The sequence below is a fragment of the Lithobates pipiens genome, unplaced genomic scaffold (genome assembly GCF_037356315.1).
Source record: "Lithobates pipiens isolate NorthernLeopardFrog02 unplaced genomic scaffold, aLitPip1_a1.2 Scaffold_24, whole genome shotgun sequence".
NCBI classification, from domain to species: Eukaryota; Metazoa; Chordata; class Amphibia; order Anura; family Ranidae; genus Lithobates; species Lithobates pipiens.
This window is the reverse complement of record NW_027507786.1, coordinates 4,511,006-4,524,806: the sequence shown is the minus strand read 5'-3', so window position 1 is coordinate 4,524,806 and position 13,801 is coordinate 4,511,006. Positions and strand designations below refer to the sequence as shown.

The 13,801-nt window shown below is 42.5% G+C and overlaps 1 protein-coding gene across 1 annotated transcript in view; it reads right to left on the bottom strand.

The window, feature by feature from the left end:
* Window positions 1-13,801, bottom strand: part of PTPN5 (protein tyrosine phosphatase non-receptor type 5) — a 165,146-nt gene that overhangs the window by 30,991 nt on the left and 120,354 nt on the right. Inside the window, exons 8-9 of the mRNA XM_077453529.1 lie at window positions 12,111-12,193; window positions 5,810-5,947 (exon numbers count right to left, since the gene is read on the bottom strand). Coding sequence (XP_077309655.1) covers window positions 5,810-5,947; window positions 12,111-12,193 — 221 coding nt within the window. The remainder of the gene's footprint in view (window positions 1-5,809; window positions 5,948-12,110; window positions 12,194-13,801) is intronic.

Sequence of the window (13,801 nt, the reverse complement as noted above, 5' to 3'; positions counted from 1 at the left end):
TTTTGAACAAAGACCCTATGTTACAGTATAAGGATGAATTACATTGGCTAATAGAAGAAGGGAAAAATAAAAATATTCTCAATAAAAAAGAGGGATCTTATCTCGACCCATTATTTTGCCGTACCCCTATTATATATAGCCTGCCAAAAATCCATAAGGATTGTGTTAATCCGCCTGGCAGGCCTATTGTCAACGGTATTGACTCCATCTCTTCTAGAGTGGGTCAGTACATTGACACTTTTCTACAACCCCTGGTATTTAAAACCAAAGCATTCCTTAAAGACACTAAACATATTATTCAAATTCTTGAGTCATTGGAGATTACGTCCTCCTGTTTTTTGTGACAGCCGATGTCGGCACACTGTACACTATTATAGGACACAGTGTTGCGCGAGCTTCAGTTCAGTGGGCTATGTCCACTTACTCCGATTTATCGGAGTGTCATAGAAAATATATTCTCAAGTGTTTGAATTTTTGTTTATCTAGGAATTATTTTTGGTTTAATCATCAGTTTTATTTACAAGTAAGGGGGGTTGCTATGGGGGCCAAGTTTGCTCCCAGTGTGGCCAATTTATTTATGGCCCACTGGGAGGAGGATGTTGTTTTTCGGAATCGCCCCAAGGAACTAATCTGCTACAATAGATTCATTGATGATCTCATTTTAGTATGGGATGGTGACCGGCGAGGATTGGATGAATTTGTCAGTACTATGAATGTTAATGACAAAAACATCCAGTTATCATGGAATATTAGCCAAGAACGGTTGGTGTTTCTTGACCTAGAGATCACCAAAGCAAATGATGGGCTGGTATTGAAAAACCACTTCAAGCCAACTGATCGGAATTCGTACATTCCCCTGGGGAGTTGCCACCATAAGTCTTGGTTGTGTAATATCCCCAGGGGACAATTTGTTAGATTAAGGCGGAATTGTTCTCACCTGGATGACTTTGTGGTTCAAGCCCACACATTGTCCTCTAGGTTTCGGGAAAAGGGTTATGATCCATCCGTTCTTGAACATGAAATATCTAGGGTTCAGCAGATGGACAGGTCCCTTCTGATTAAAGATAAGGCTAAAGAATCAGGAATAGAAGGGGTTAATTTCCGAATGGTCCTTGACTATAATGTACAGTATAAAAAATTTGAAAAAGTTGTGGCCAAAAATTGGTTTATACTGAAACAAGACCGAGTGTTGGGTCCATTGTTACCTGCACGGCCCTCTTTCATATATAAGAAGGCTCCATCATTGCGTGACCAATTAGCACCGAGTGTTATTGATCCTCCTGTACAAACTGAAAGCAGACTTTTCTCTTTCCTATCCGGCTTTTATGCGTGTGGTAGATGTACGGCTTGTAGGCATTCTAGATGCAATTTGAAAAGGAGAAAATCCTTCATAGCCACTAGTAATAATAAGGAATATAAGATCGATAAACTTATCACCTGTTCCACCATAGGGGTGGTATATATGTTGCAATGTGGATGTGGTCTCCAATATATCGGTAGAACCTCCAGACCCCTACATGTGAGGTTGGGTGAACACGTAAATAATATTAAAAAGGGCCTGAAGACTCACAATGTGTCTCGCCATTTTAAATTGGTGCATTCCCAGAATCCCAGGAGTTTGAGCTTTTGGGGGATTGAGAAGGTCACCAAGCACTGGCGTGGAGGTAACTTTATACGCCAACTAAGCAAACGTGAATCCTATTGGATCCATGAAACACGGGTTCTTGCCCCGGGAGGTTTAAATGTGGAATTTGATTTAAATTGTTTCATTTCGGACAGATAATTATTCTATAGTATTTGATTCTTTTTTATATTTTGCGGTATATTTTTTATTTTTTATTTTTATTTTAATTTTATTTTTATTTTAATTTTATTTTTATTTTTATTTTTGTTTTTGTTTTTGTTTTTGTTTTTGTTTTTATTTTTATTTTATTTTATTTTTATTTTTATTTTTATTTTTATTTTTATATTTATTTATTTTTATATTTTTTTTATATATTTTTATATATATTTTTATATATATCTTTTGATTCCTCCCTTATCTGTAATGTATGTGTTTTATTTTATGTATACTTGTTTGTTTATTTTCCATGTGTGGATCAGTGTTGCTTTCTGATGACGTCAGCGGCATTTGCGGGTATATTCGTTTGTTCTTATTATTGGTCATGTGACCCACCGGGAGATTCGTTTAAGGCTTTGTACTGTCTTTTTGGGCTATGTTCCGTTTGTTTCTCTGCATGTTTCATGCGAGAATAATCAGTGGATGATATCTTGTTGCCAATCAGCAGACTTGGCGTGCGCTTCTCTCTGGTGTTGATTTTAATTTTGTTTTAGTTTTCTGTAGCGCTTATGGAGTTTTTTGTATGCCCTCTCCTTTCCCCCTGTGTATGGAGTGAGCGCAGATGTGTGTTCCGGTGTCACGCTAGTAGCGGCACTTGCCTTGCGCATAACTCCGCTGTTTATTGGTTTAAATTTAGTGTGTTGGTATAAAGCGGCCGTCCGACGTTATTCCGTCACCGCTGATGAAGTCCCGCCCACTCCCTGGGACGCAACGCGTACGGACCACGTGACTCGCGTCGTGACGTCATCCGTCAGCTGACACACTGATCCATGCATGTTATTTCCTGCTTTGCACTCAGCACTGGAGATCAGTGCTTAGAAATGTGAGTGGAAATTTGTTTTTATATATCTGTTTTAATAAACTGTTATCAAACGGAGAGCACTAGATTTGCTTGTTCTTTTCCATATATGACATCATCCTGACTTGACGATATTGAGGAGATTCTATCTGGAAATGCTTCCGTTTGGTCTGCTGTAGCCTTACACTTCACCCTTGATGGGAACATGCGTTTTTGACCTATCTGATTTATCAGGGGTCCATTTGATGAGGTGAGAGTCCAACTATTTCATTGGTGAAGGGATCACATCGTAACTGGATATATAGATTGAAGATACACTGCACAAGTGGACTCTTTTTGATCTTTCTTGATCACTATTTATTTATCATTCACAATTTGGACTTTTATTTATGCATTTATTATTGCACTTTAAAGAGATTTTTTTGTATTTGCGCTGTACTGAGATATTTATATTTTGAAATGTGGGATTTGGTAATTTGACCTACAGTATTCTAGCTGCATCTTTTTTTATTTATACATTTTTTCACTGTTTTTTAGCGCTGGTTGACTTTTTCACTAAAATACTCCGATCATGTGTAGAGAATTTTGATCGGACCAAGTGCCACGCATGCTCAGATCAAATTCCTACATCAAAGCTATTGGCTACTAGCCTGAATGTAGTCCCGTCGTAACGAAATTACGTCATCACGGTCTGAAAGATCGGATTTTTCGACAACTTAGTCCGACCGTGTGTATGCAACAGTTTCGGACAAGATCTGACGGACAAAATCCGACGGATTTGGTTGTCGAAATCTCCGACCGCGTGTACAGGGGCAAAAGCCAACTTCACTAATAATAAACCTGTGCATTATTATGTACAGCCTCGAGAAAAGGAGGGAAAGGAGTGCATGATTAAAACCTTTAAAATAAGGGTGTGTATAAGGTCTGGGAGGGCAGAATTTTCAATGTAAGTATAAGAATACCTGGGCATGCCCTTAAACTAAGAGTGGGGAGAGTTCAAGGTTAACTTTAGAAAGTGTTATCTTTTGAAATGAGTAGTGGATGTTGGTACAGACTGCCAGCAGAGGTAGTTTAGTAAATTAACAGTAAGCAAATTTAAACATGCTTGGGATAAACGTTGCTCTATCATCAGATATAAATATTTAAAAAAAAAGAAGAGCAAGCCTGGTGGACCACTTGGCCTTGTTCTACTATCAGTCGTCTATATTTCTATGTTTGTATGCCAACGATTTTGAGCAAAAGATGATATTTGTCAGATTGGCAGCACATGCTTGATTTATTGAGCTTTGACAAGAAAAGAAGTGGTCTAGCCCTCCCAGAACTTCTGGTTTTTATACAGTCACAGCTTTAGTGTACAAGACCTTTCCTTGTTGTTGGAAATCTTTGTAGTCTCTGAACACCTATCTGAACTATTTGAAGAAACCTCCTAGTTAGATGCTAAACTTCCAGGTAAATTTTTTTATTTTTTGTGCTCCTCTGTAATCGGTAGAGCTGTTTCTGGTTGCTCTGGGCTGATCAGGGTCCCACAGGCTGCACACTCGATTGCTCCTTCCTGCTTTCTGGAAAGATCCAGATAATAGGAGTGGAGCAGGCTGAGTAGGCAGTTTGGATATTTATGCGGTCCCAGCCAATCCCTGAGGGGACCGTCTCAGAAAGTGGCTGGAGAGAACATAAACAGTCTGGGGCTGCATCAGTCAAGGTACTTCTGCAGCAGGAGAAGCCCCCGGCCTGGAGGGCTGCTTCCTACACCTTTATCTGGCGCCAGCAAAGCACAAATTACCCAAAGACATGGGCCCTACCTGCAGAGAGAGAGTTAAAGCAAAAGAAGGGGGGGGTTCATTTAAAATTCAGTCTTGTGAGTCCAATAAGCTGCTGATTGACTCTGAGAGGGTCATCCAAGCACCAAAGGACTTGTGAGTACAGACTTAAGAGCAGGATCTGGTGGAAGACTGTTTGGTAACCCCCTGTTGCCCTGAGACTGAGGTTTGCCCGGCCTGGAACATTGCATTGGTGCAGCAGCACTTTCCATTTCCCATGCACTGTAGCTAAAGGCCTTTTGAAGAAGGTGTAGCTGTTAAAAGAGAGCGTCCTCTTACTACTGTTCAGCATTCCGAAGTATCCCACAGCTCCCTATGCCCTGACCAAGTTACACTGCAATAAATTCAGAAAAAAACAAGCCCCTAGACTACTTATTGAGCCAGAAGTGTGGATGCTACTGTATGCCTGGCTGCTCTTACACTTTGGAAAAACGTGGACCTGGGACATGATAGCAGGACCAGCTATAAGGTCTGCACTACATATGTGGACTTGCAGGCCAGGAATTCCCAACCTTTGTTGGCGTCATTACTGCCTCTTGGATAGAGAGGAGGCTGCACATCACAATATCCTGTGACGTCAGCTTGGAAGTTTATGGTAGCCTTTCTCAACCTTATTAGCAAAAGCAACCCTTGAAATTATATTCAGGCCTCAAGGAACCCCTCCTATAAAATGATCACATCTATAGCTCTTGGTACATTAGCATGATTCCTAGTTGTAAATACAGAAGAAAATAAAAGAATAAAGAATGCAGGGTTTATCTTTTTTTTAAATGAATAATAATGGTAAAAAAAAAAAAAAAAACTACTGAGACTTTGAAAATGATAATGTCCCTTTACATTGGTGGTCAATGGGAAAAGGGTCCCCCTTATATTGGTGGTCAATGGGAAAAGGACCTGCTTACATTAGTAACAACTGGAAACAATGCCCTGTTACTTTGGTGACTTAAAGTCCATTGGAGGGTGGCCATGGTTGCATATGAGCCACCTAACCAGAGCCAGTTAGCTTTTTTAACGTTTGTCGTCTTTCCCTTTACTATCAATAAGTATTGAAGTCCTAGTGTCTCCTGGATATATCCACGGTTAAATAGGTGGTCATTGTAGCTGTCCATTATATTGATAACCACTCTTCCCACGTGTCATTGGTGCCAGAACTATACAAGTACTGCCAGGCAGAAAATAAATCCTCTACTGCTCAAGGAACCCCTAGCAACCTATGGAGGAACCCTAAGGGTCTAAGGAACCCTGGTTGAGAAAGGAATACATGATTTCATACTTATGTCTCACCCCCATGGTTCACAAAGTGAAAAAGGTTGGAAAAATCGGGATTATGAGAATCAGAAAAAATTGAGGCACCTCATTGACTTCCTCGATGTTGGTAATCATGACGATAATGGGGGAGCGTTCCTGCCAGACCATCTTCCAGAAATCTCCGACGGTGTTCACTGTGGGTCCCTGAGTGGCAATATAAACTTTCTCCTCCTCGTCGTAACCCTATGGCATAGAGCAAAAACATCAGGAAGATTGCTAGCAGCACAAGGACTAAGAGCCTATGGCAGTGATGGCGAACCTTGGCACTCCAGATGTTTTGGAAATACATTTCCCATGATGCTCATGCACTCTGCGGTGTAGTGGAGCATCATGGGAAATGTAGTTCCAAAACATCTGGGGTGCCAAGGTTCGCCATCACTGGCCTATGGGCTCTAAGCAAAAAGCTGAAAAATGCAGTAACATTTGTCACCAGCAGGTGGAACAAGAGATGCTTTTCAGTCACTCAGCTTTGCCCTGAGCTCAAGCTGGGCTGATTTACTAAAAGACAATAGGCTGTTGCACTTTGCAAAATAAATTGTAGTTTGCAAGAAAATTTTCCCCAGAGAGCATAGTGAATGTGATGAAATTTCACTTAGCAAAGAAAACCCAATCATGAGCAAAAAAAAAAAAATTTGCTGGTGATTGGATAATGGAAGTCAGCAGAGCTTCACATTCATCTTATCTGCCAAAATATTTAAAACTCTGTGCAGCCAGTCCTGTGATCCCGGCAACTCTGCAAGATGGCAGAGACGGGTCCTGGACATCCCTACAGGCTACACAGGAGTTTATTATCTCTAATGCAGAACTTCAAGTGGTTCTGCACCTAAAAAAAAAATATTAAAAGCCAGCAGCTACTAATATTGCAGCTGCTGACTTTTAATAAAATCACACTTACCTGTTCCAGGGTCCAGCGATGTCGGCGGCAGATGACGAGCGATCGCTCGTCTCGCTGCTACCCCCGCCGCCATCCTCTGTCAGGGAATCGGGAAGTGAAGCGTTGCGGCTTCACTGCCCGGTTCCCTATTGCGCATGCGCGAGTCGCGCTGCATGTCTCTTCTGGTCCCCGCTGTGTCCTGGGAACTGTGTGTTTCCCAGAACACAACGGGGGGGGGGGGGGGGGGGGTCTGTGGCAGCCTGGGTGCAGATACCTGGAGGGATCAGACTAGCGGAACTTCACCTTTAGGGTGAAGAACCGCTTTCAGTTGCAAGGCCCTCAGTTGTAGTTTTGTATAGAAAGGACACACATTCGGGGGAGGGGGGTATTTACTATAATTGGAGAGTGCAAGCACTAGTAGTTTAGGAGACCTGTTTTTTTTCTGCTGCAGTTAACTAACACTTACAGGTCCTGTCTCACCAACACCATCCTGTGACTGGACAGTAAAAAGAGAAGCAGCAGATTGATGAGCTCATCTCTCTGTTACTCTGCACTCTCCTGCTATCAGTATGCAACTTGTTAGCACATGAGCACTGTGGCCTGTGCTGCTTCCCCCTCCCCCCAGTCTGCTGTTCAAGTACTGCAAAAAGGCTGGTCAAAATTGGGATTGGATGAGGTGGTGGGGAAGGACTGTGATGTCACGACCTCTACCTTGTCCAATCAGACACTGCTTTTGTAGCACTCGGATAGCACCTCCAGGTGCCAAAGGCGGGCTAACATTCACAAAATGTTGAGACTGAGAAAGAATATTCATTATTGGGCCCAGTCATTTTTGCCTTTGTAAGGTTTTATTGCAGAACGATTAAGAAGATGAGAGTTGGGGGTCCCAGATACCGTAGAAGATTACTTATAGACTCTCCAGATCAATGTCCAGCTTCACAGTGTCAGAACCCTTAAACCGACCCGACAACACTGAAAGCAGGTTCCCGAATTTCATTGCGTTCACTAAGATAAGTCGCCAGGCCCTTCTGAGAGACCAGCCTTCTTCCTGGCTCTCTCCAGCAAGGGGCCTCCCCTGGGTCTACTCCTTGGCACAGCTTCCTCCAGAACAGTCAGGACAGCTTTAGAACCACTTTAGCACACGTTAGGCCCCAAAGCAGACTATTGGTCCTAACAGCAGAGCTCCATCCAGCAGCACTTCCCTGGGCCTCAGCCCAGGGGATAAGAAAGAGCACATACCCCATCCCAAATATTTATATCCTCCCCCAGCATGCACCAGTAGCATAGATCTCCTACTGTATTGGCTGAAGGAAAAATAAATATTAATAACTTAGTTTTGTTTGTGAAATCTCATATTATGACCAGTGAGTCCAGTAACATCTACTGGTGACAGTTAGAAATCACAAGCCAACTTAAGCTTAGGGGAAAAACCAGGTAAAATACTAAACAATCAGTCTGAGAAAACTACAAACCAGCCAAAAACTAAATTGACATCATAGCCCTGGTTTAGGACAAGGGGGCTACACTTTGCAGTCATTGAGAAAATGCGAAGTATTCCCTGAATGGCTCCCTGTGCTGAGCTAGCAGGGCATATACTCAACACAGGACCTGGAAGCTAGGGGCAATCAAACACTGTAGTAATGGTACCTAATGCTGTGATTTCCAGCTTTCACAGGGATTAAGCAGGACTAATGTAACTATGCAAAAAAAAAAACGAGACCTGGAATTTATCTTTAACTTGTTCCTGAATATACGGTGCCTTGAAAAAGTATTCATACCCCTTGAAATTTACCACATTTTGCCATGTTTACAACCAAAAATGTAAATGTATTTTATTGGGAATTTATGTCATAGACCAGTGATGGCGAACCTTGGCACCCCAGATGTTTTGGAACTACATTTCCCATGATGCTCATGCACACTGCAGTGTAGTTGAGCATCATGGGAAATGTAGTTCCAAAACATCTGGGGTGCCAAGGTTCGCCATCAGTGTGATAGACCAACACAAAGTGGCACATAATTGTGAACTGGAAGGAAAATGATAAATGTTTTTCAAACTTTTTTTTACAAATAAATATATGAAAAGTGTGGGGAGTACATTTGTATGGCGCCCCCCGGAGTCAATCCTTTGTACAACCTCCTTTAAAGCGGAGGTCCACCCTAAAGTGGACCTCCGCTCATCGGAACCCTCCCCCCCTCCGGCGCCACAATTGGCACCTTTCAGGGGGGAGGGGGGTGCAGATACCTGTACAGTACAGGTATTCTGCACCCACTTCTGGGATAGCTCTCTGCGGAAAGGGGCGTAGATTACGCCCCTTTCCGCAAGTGCCCGCCCCTTTCCGCAAGTGCCCCGCTGCCTGCTGGGAAACACACAGATCCCAGAGGCAGCGGGGACCATCCTTATTGCACAGCGCGACTCGCGCATGCGCAGTAGGGAACCGGGAAATGAACCCGAAAGGCTCCATTTCCTGATTCCCATACCCAAGATGGCGGCGGCAGCACTCGAGACGATCTAGAGATCGGCTTCGGGTGCCGACATCGCGGGCGCGCTGGACAGGTAAGTGTCACTATTTTAAAAGTCAGCAGCTGCAGTATTTGTAGCTGCTGGCTTTAAAAAAAAAAAAAAACGCGGAGTCCCGGTGGACTCCCGCTTTAACTGCAATTACAGCTGCAAATCTTTTTGGGGATGTCTTTACCAGCTTTGCACATCTAGAGAGGGACATTTTTGCCCATTCTTCTTTGTAAAATATCTCAAGCTCTGTCGTTGTACTGCTGGAAGGTGAACCTCTGCCCCAGTCTCAAGTTTTCTGCAGACTCTAACAGGTTTTCTTCAAGGATTGTCCTGTATTTGGCTCCATCCATCTTCCCATCAACTCTGACCAGCTTCCCTGTCCCTGCTGAAGAAAAGCATCCCCACAACATGATGTTGCCACCACCATGTTTCACGGTGGGTATGGTGCATTCAGGGGGATGTGCAGTGTTAGTTTTCTGCCACACATAACGTTTTGCTTTTAGGTCAAAAAGTTAAATTTTGGTCTCATCTGAACAGAGCACCTTCTTCCACATGTTTGCTGTGTCCCCCACATGGCTTCTCGCAAACTGCAAACAGGACTTCTTATGGATTTCTTTCAACAATGTCTTTCTTCTTGCCACTCTTCCATAAAGGTCAGATTTGTGGAGAGCACGACTAATAGTTGTCCTGTGGACAGATTTTCCCACCTAAGCTGTGGATCTCTGCAGCTCCTCCAGAGTTACCATGGCTGTCCACCTAAACCAGTCAGTTTAGTTGGACGGCCAAGTCTTGGTAGGTTTGCAGTTGTGCCATAGTCTTTCCATTTCTGGATGATGGATTGAACAGAGCTCCATGAGATGTTCAAAGCTTGGGATATTTTTTTTATAACCTAACCCTGCTCTACACTTCTCCCCAACTTTATCCCTGACCTGTCTGGTGTGTTCCTTGGCCTTCATGATGCTGTTTGTTCACTAAGGTTCTCTAACAAACCTCTGAGGGCTTCACAGAACAGCTGTATTTATACTGAGATTAAATCACACACACGTGGACTCTATTTACTAATCAGGTGACTTCTGAAGGCAATTGGTTCCACTAGATTTTAGTTAGGGGTATCAGAGTAAAGGGGGCTGAAAACAAAGGTACACCACACTTTTCACATATTTATTTGTAAAAAAATGTTGAAAACCATTTATCATTTTCCTTCCACTTCAGAATTATGTGCCAGTTTCTGTTGGTCTATCACAGTGATGACGAACCTTGGCACCCCAGATGTTTTAGAACTAAGATTGCAGTGTAGGTGAGCATCATGGGAAATGTAGTTCCAAAACATCTGGGGTGCCAAGGTTCGCCATCACTGTGATAGACCAACACAAATTGGCACATAATTCTGAAGTGGAAGGAAAGTGTTATACGCCGATAAATACGGTATGTATTTTATTGGGATTTTATGTGATAGACCAGTGATGGCGAACCTTGGCACCCCAGATGTTTTAGAACTAAGATTGCAGTGTAGATGAGCATCATAGGAAATGTAGTTCCAAAACATCTGGGGTGCCAAGGTTCGCCATCACTGGTCTATCACATAAAATCCCAATAAAGTACATACCGTATTTATCGGCGTATAACACGCACCTTTTCCCCCCTTAAAATCAGAAGAAAAAAGCGGGTGCGTGTTATACGCCGATCCCCGCGATTTCCGCTTGATTTTTGGGCTCTGGGCGGCTTTCAGCCGCCTTTGGCCCTTCTCGCGGCTTTCGGCCGCCTTGGCCGTACTCGGTGGCTTTCAACCGCCTCGGCCGTACCCGGTGGCTTTCGGCCACCTCGGCCGTACTCGGTGGCTTTCGGCCGCCTTCGCCCCTTCTCGTTGGCCGAAAACCGCAGAGAAGGCCCGAGAGTGGCCAAAAGCCACCGAGTACGGCCGAGGCGGTTGAAAGCCACCGAGTACGGCCGAAGGTGGGCAAAAGCCGCCGAGAACTTCCGGGCGCCGCCGAGATACACAGGACCTCTCGGCGGCGCCATTTTTAAAAACAAAAGCTGACTCACTGAGGGAACAACGATGCACAAAGCTGCAATGACGGACAAACTGCATGACGGACAGGCTGCATGACAAGGCTGCAATGATGGACAGGCTGCATGACAAGGCTGCAATGATGGACAGGCTACATGACAAGGCTGCAATGATGGACAGGCTGCATGACAAGGCTGCAATGATAGACAGGCTGCATGACAAGGCTGCAATGATGGACAGGCTGCATGACAAGGCTGCAATGATGGACAGGCTGCAATGACAAGGCTGCAATGATGGACAGGCTGCATGACAAGGCTGCAATGATAGACAGGCTGCATGACAAGGCTGCAATGATGGACAGGCTACATGACAAGGCTGCAATGATGGACAGGCTGCATGACAAGGCTGCAATGATAGACAGGCTGCATGACAAGGCTGCAATGATGGACAGGCTGCATGACAAGGCTGCAATGATGGACAGGCTGCATGACAAGGCTGCAATGATGGACAGGCTGCATGACAAGGCTGCAATGATAGACAGGCTGCATGACAAGGCTGCAATGATGGACAGGCTGCATGACAAGGCTGCAATGATAGACAGGCTGCAATGACAAGGCTGCAATGATGGACAGGCTGCATGACAAGGCTGCAATGACGGACAGGCTGCATGACAAGGCTGCAAATGACACTGACAAGGCTTCAGATGGACACTGATAAGGCTGCATTGATGGGCATTTAAATGTAAGTTTTTTTTTCCTTAAATTTCCCTCCTAAAAGTTTTTTTCCTTAAATTTCCCTCCTAAACTTGGGGTGCGTGTTATACGCCGATAAATACGGTATATGTTTTTGGTTGTAACATGACAAAATGTGGAGGGGTATAAATACTTTTTCAGCACACTGTATCAATGAAAACATTTATTGCTCAAAATAAAAATACCCGGACTGTACTCACTCGAATGTAATTGGCATTTATGTAGGAACTCAGAGGGTCGTCCTCTTGGTCTGGCGATATAAGGCACACTCTGGTTTGTGGATCTGAAAAAGGTACAAAAAAAATAAAAAATCCACGGTGGTGTATTTTGTTTGCACTGTACTTTTGCAACACTGTGGCGCTATCTTCAATTTCCGTTAGGAGAATGGAGTCTGCATGTCCTCCTGTGTTTGCTGGGGAACCCTTTGTGGGCTCTGGTCCCCCACCTCCGATGTCAGCTCCCGTACCTGAACACCCCCTATAGACCAGAGCAATTTGTACATTTCTACTATGGGCCTGTTTATTCGGTAAACATTTTGCTTTTACATTAGATAACAAATACATGAATACATTGTATTTTAGAGAGATAAGCTAGATTTACTTCTGTAATCTTGTCTTGCAAAAATTATTTTATTTTCTATGTATTCTATAGGCATGTTTTCTATGTAATATAAAGATGCAAAAAAAAGTGGGAAAAAATGCATGTTTAATAAGTGTTTTTTTTTTTTTATTAGATTTTCTGCGAAAGAAAAATATACATTTTATTCTATAATTTGAAATGACACTAAATGATGTTTCTGGTAAAAGAAAAAAAAAAAACGTTGTTTCTTGAATTCTGTACATTTTCTTTTTATGTGACACTGAAAAAAATAACAAACAAAATGAAGGAAATAAAAAAAAAAAAATTAAATCTCAAACAGAAAAAAATAGTAATGAACAAAAGTAAAAAAAAAAAAGTTGAAAAAAAATAGCTAAGAGGAGAAGGGGAAGAAGGAGTTAGTTAGGGCTGATTAGGGTTAACGTATAACTAAAGGCGAAACGTTTTGGATAGAGTTGAGAGGGATTAGAACGCTTATCGGTTTTATTGCTGTCTGTGCCCCTGTGAAGGAGATTCACCCTCTCTCTTTGTCTTGTTTACCATTATCATTGGAAGTGAAAGTAAAAAAAAATCCCAAATTTTGGGTTGTCCCCAAAAAAAAAGTAATCCAATGGAGACACTAGTTCTGGAGACCTGGGGGTCCTCGAGGAATTTTCAGGGAATTCCTCTCACTTCCTGTTTGGCTATGGGACAAGAAGTGAAGAGAAATGGGACAAAGATGGTGAAAAAAAAATCTAACGGGGGTTATAGCCCTCCCTTACTCTATTAAAAATGAAAAAAAAAAAAAAAAAGATGGTTGCCTATAGTTCTACTTTAAGTAAGAGTACTTAAAAAGCTGGCCAAAATTCTGCTGGTTCAACAGGGACCGGACAAATTTTCATCAGTGTTTGGCAGTCCCTGCTCAACAGAAGCCAATCAAATTAAATGAGTGTTAATTTCCCCACGATTTTGCTGAAAATCAGGAGATTTTAGCAAATTATTATTTATTTTTTTATATTATTTTTAATTATTTAAAAAAAAATAAGTAGTGCAATGAGAGAAATTAAACATTTTACGTTTTTACAAAATTTTTGTGACTGCAGAAAGGTGCGATGGGGCTTTAAAGTGCTTCTGAAGCTTCTCTTAACTATCTTGGATCTATTCTTGTGCCAAAATATTGCCCTTCGTTAGCTTCCTAATTTTGTTATTTCACAGAAAATAAAAAAAAAGAAGGTGAAAAAAGTTGAATAATTTAAAGTGACAGTATGCAAAAAATAAAACACACCAAACACATAAAAAACAAAAGCAAAGTAAA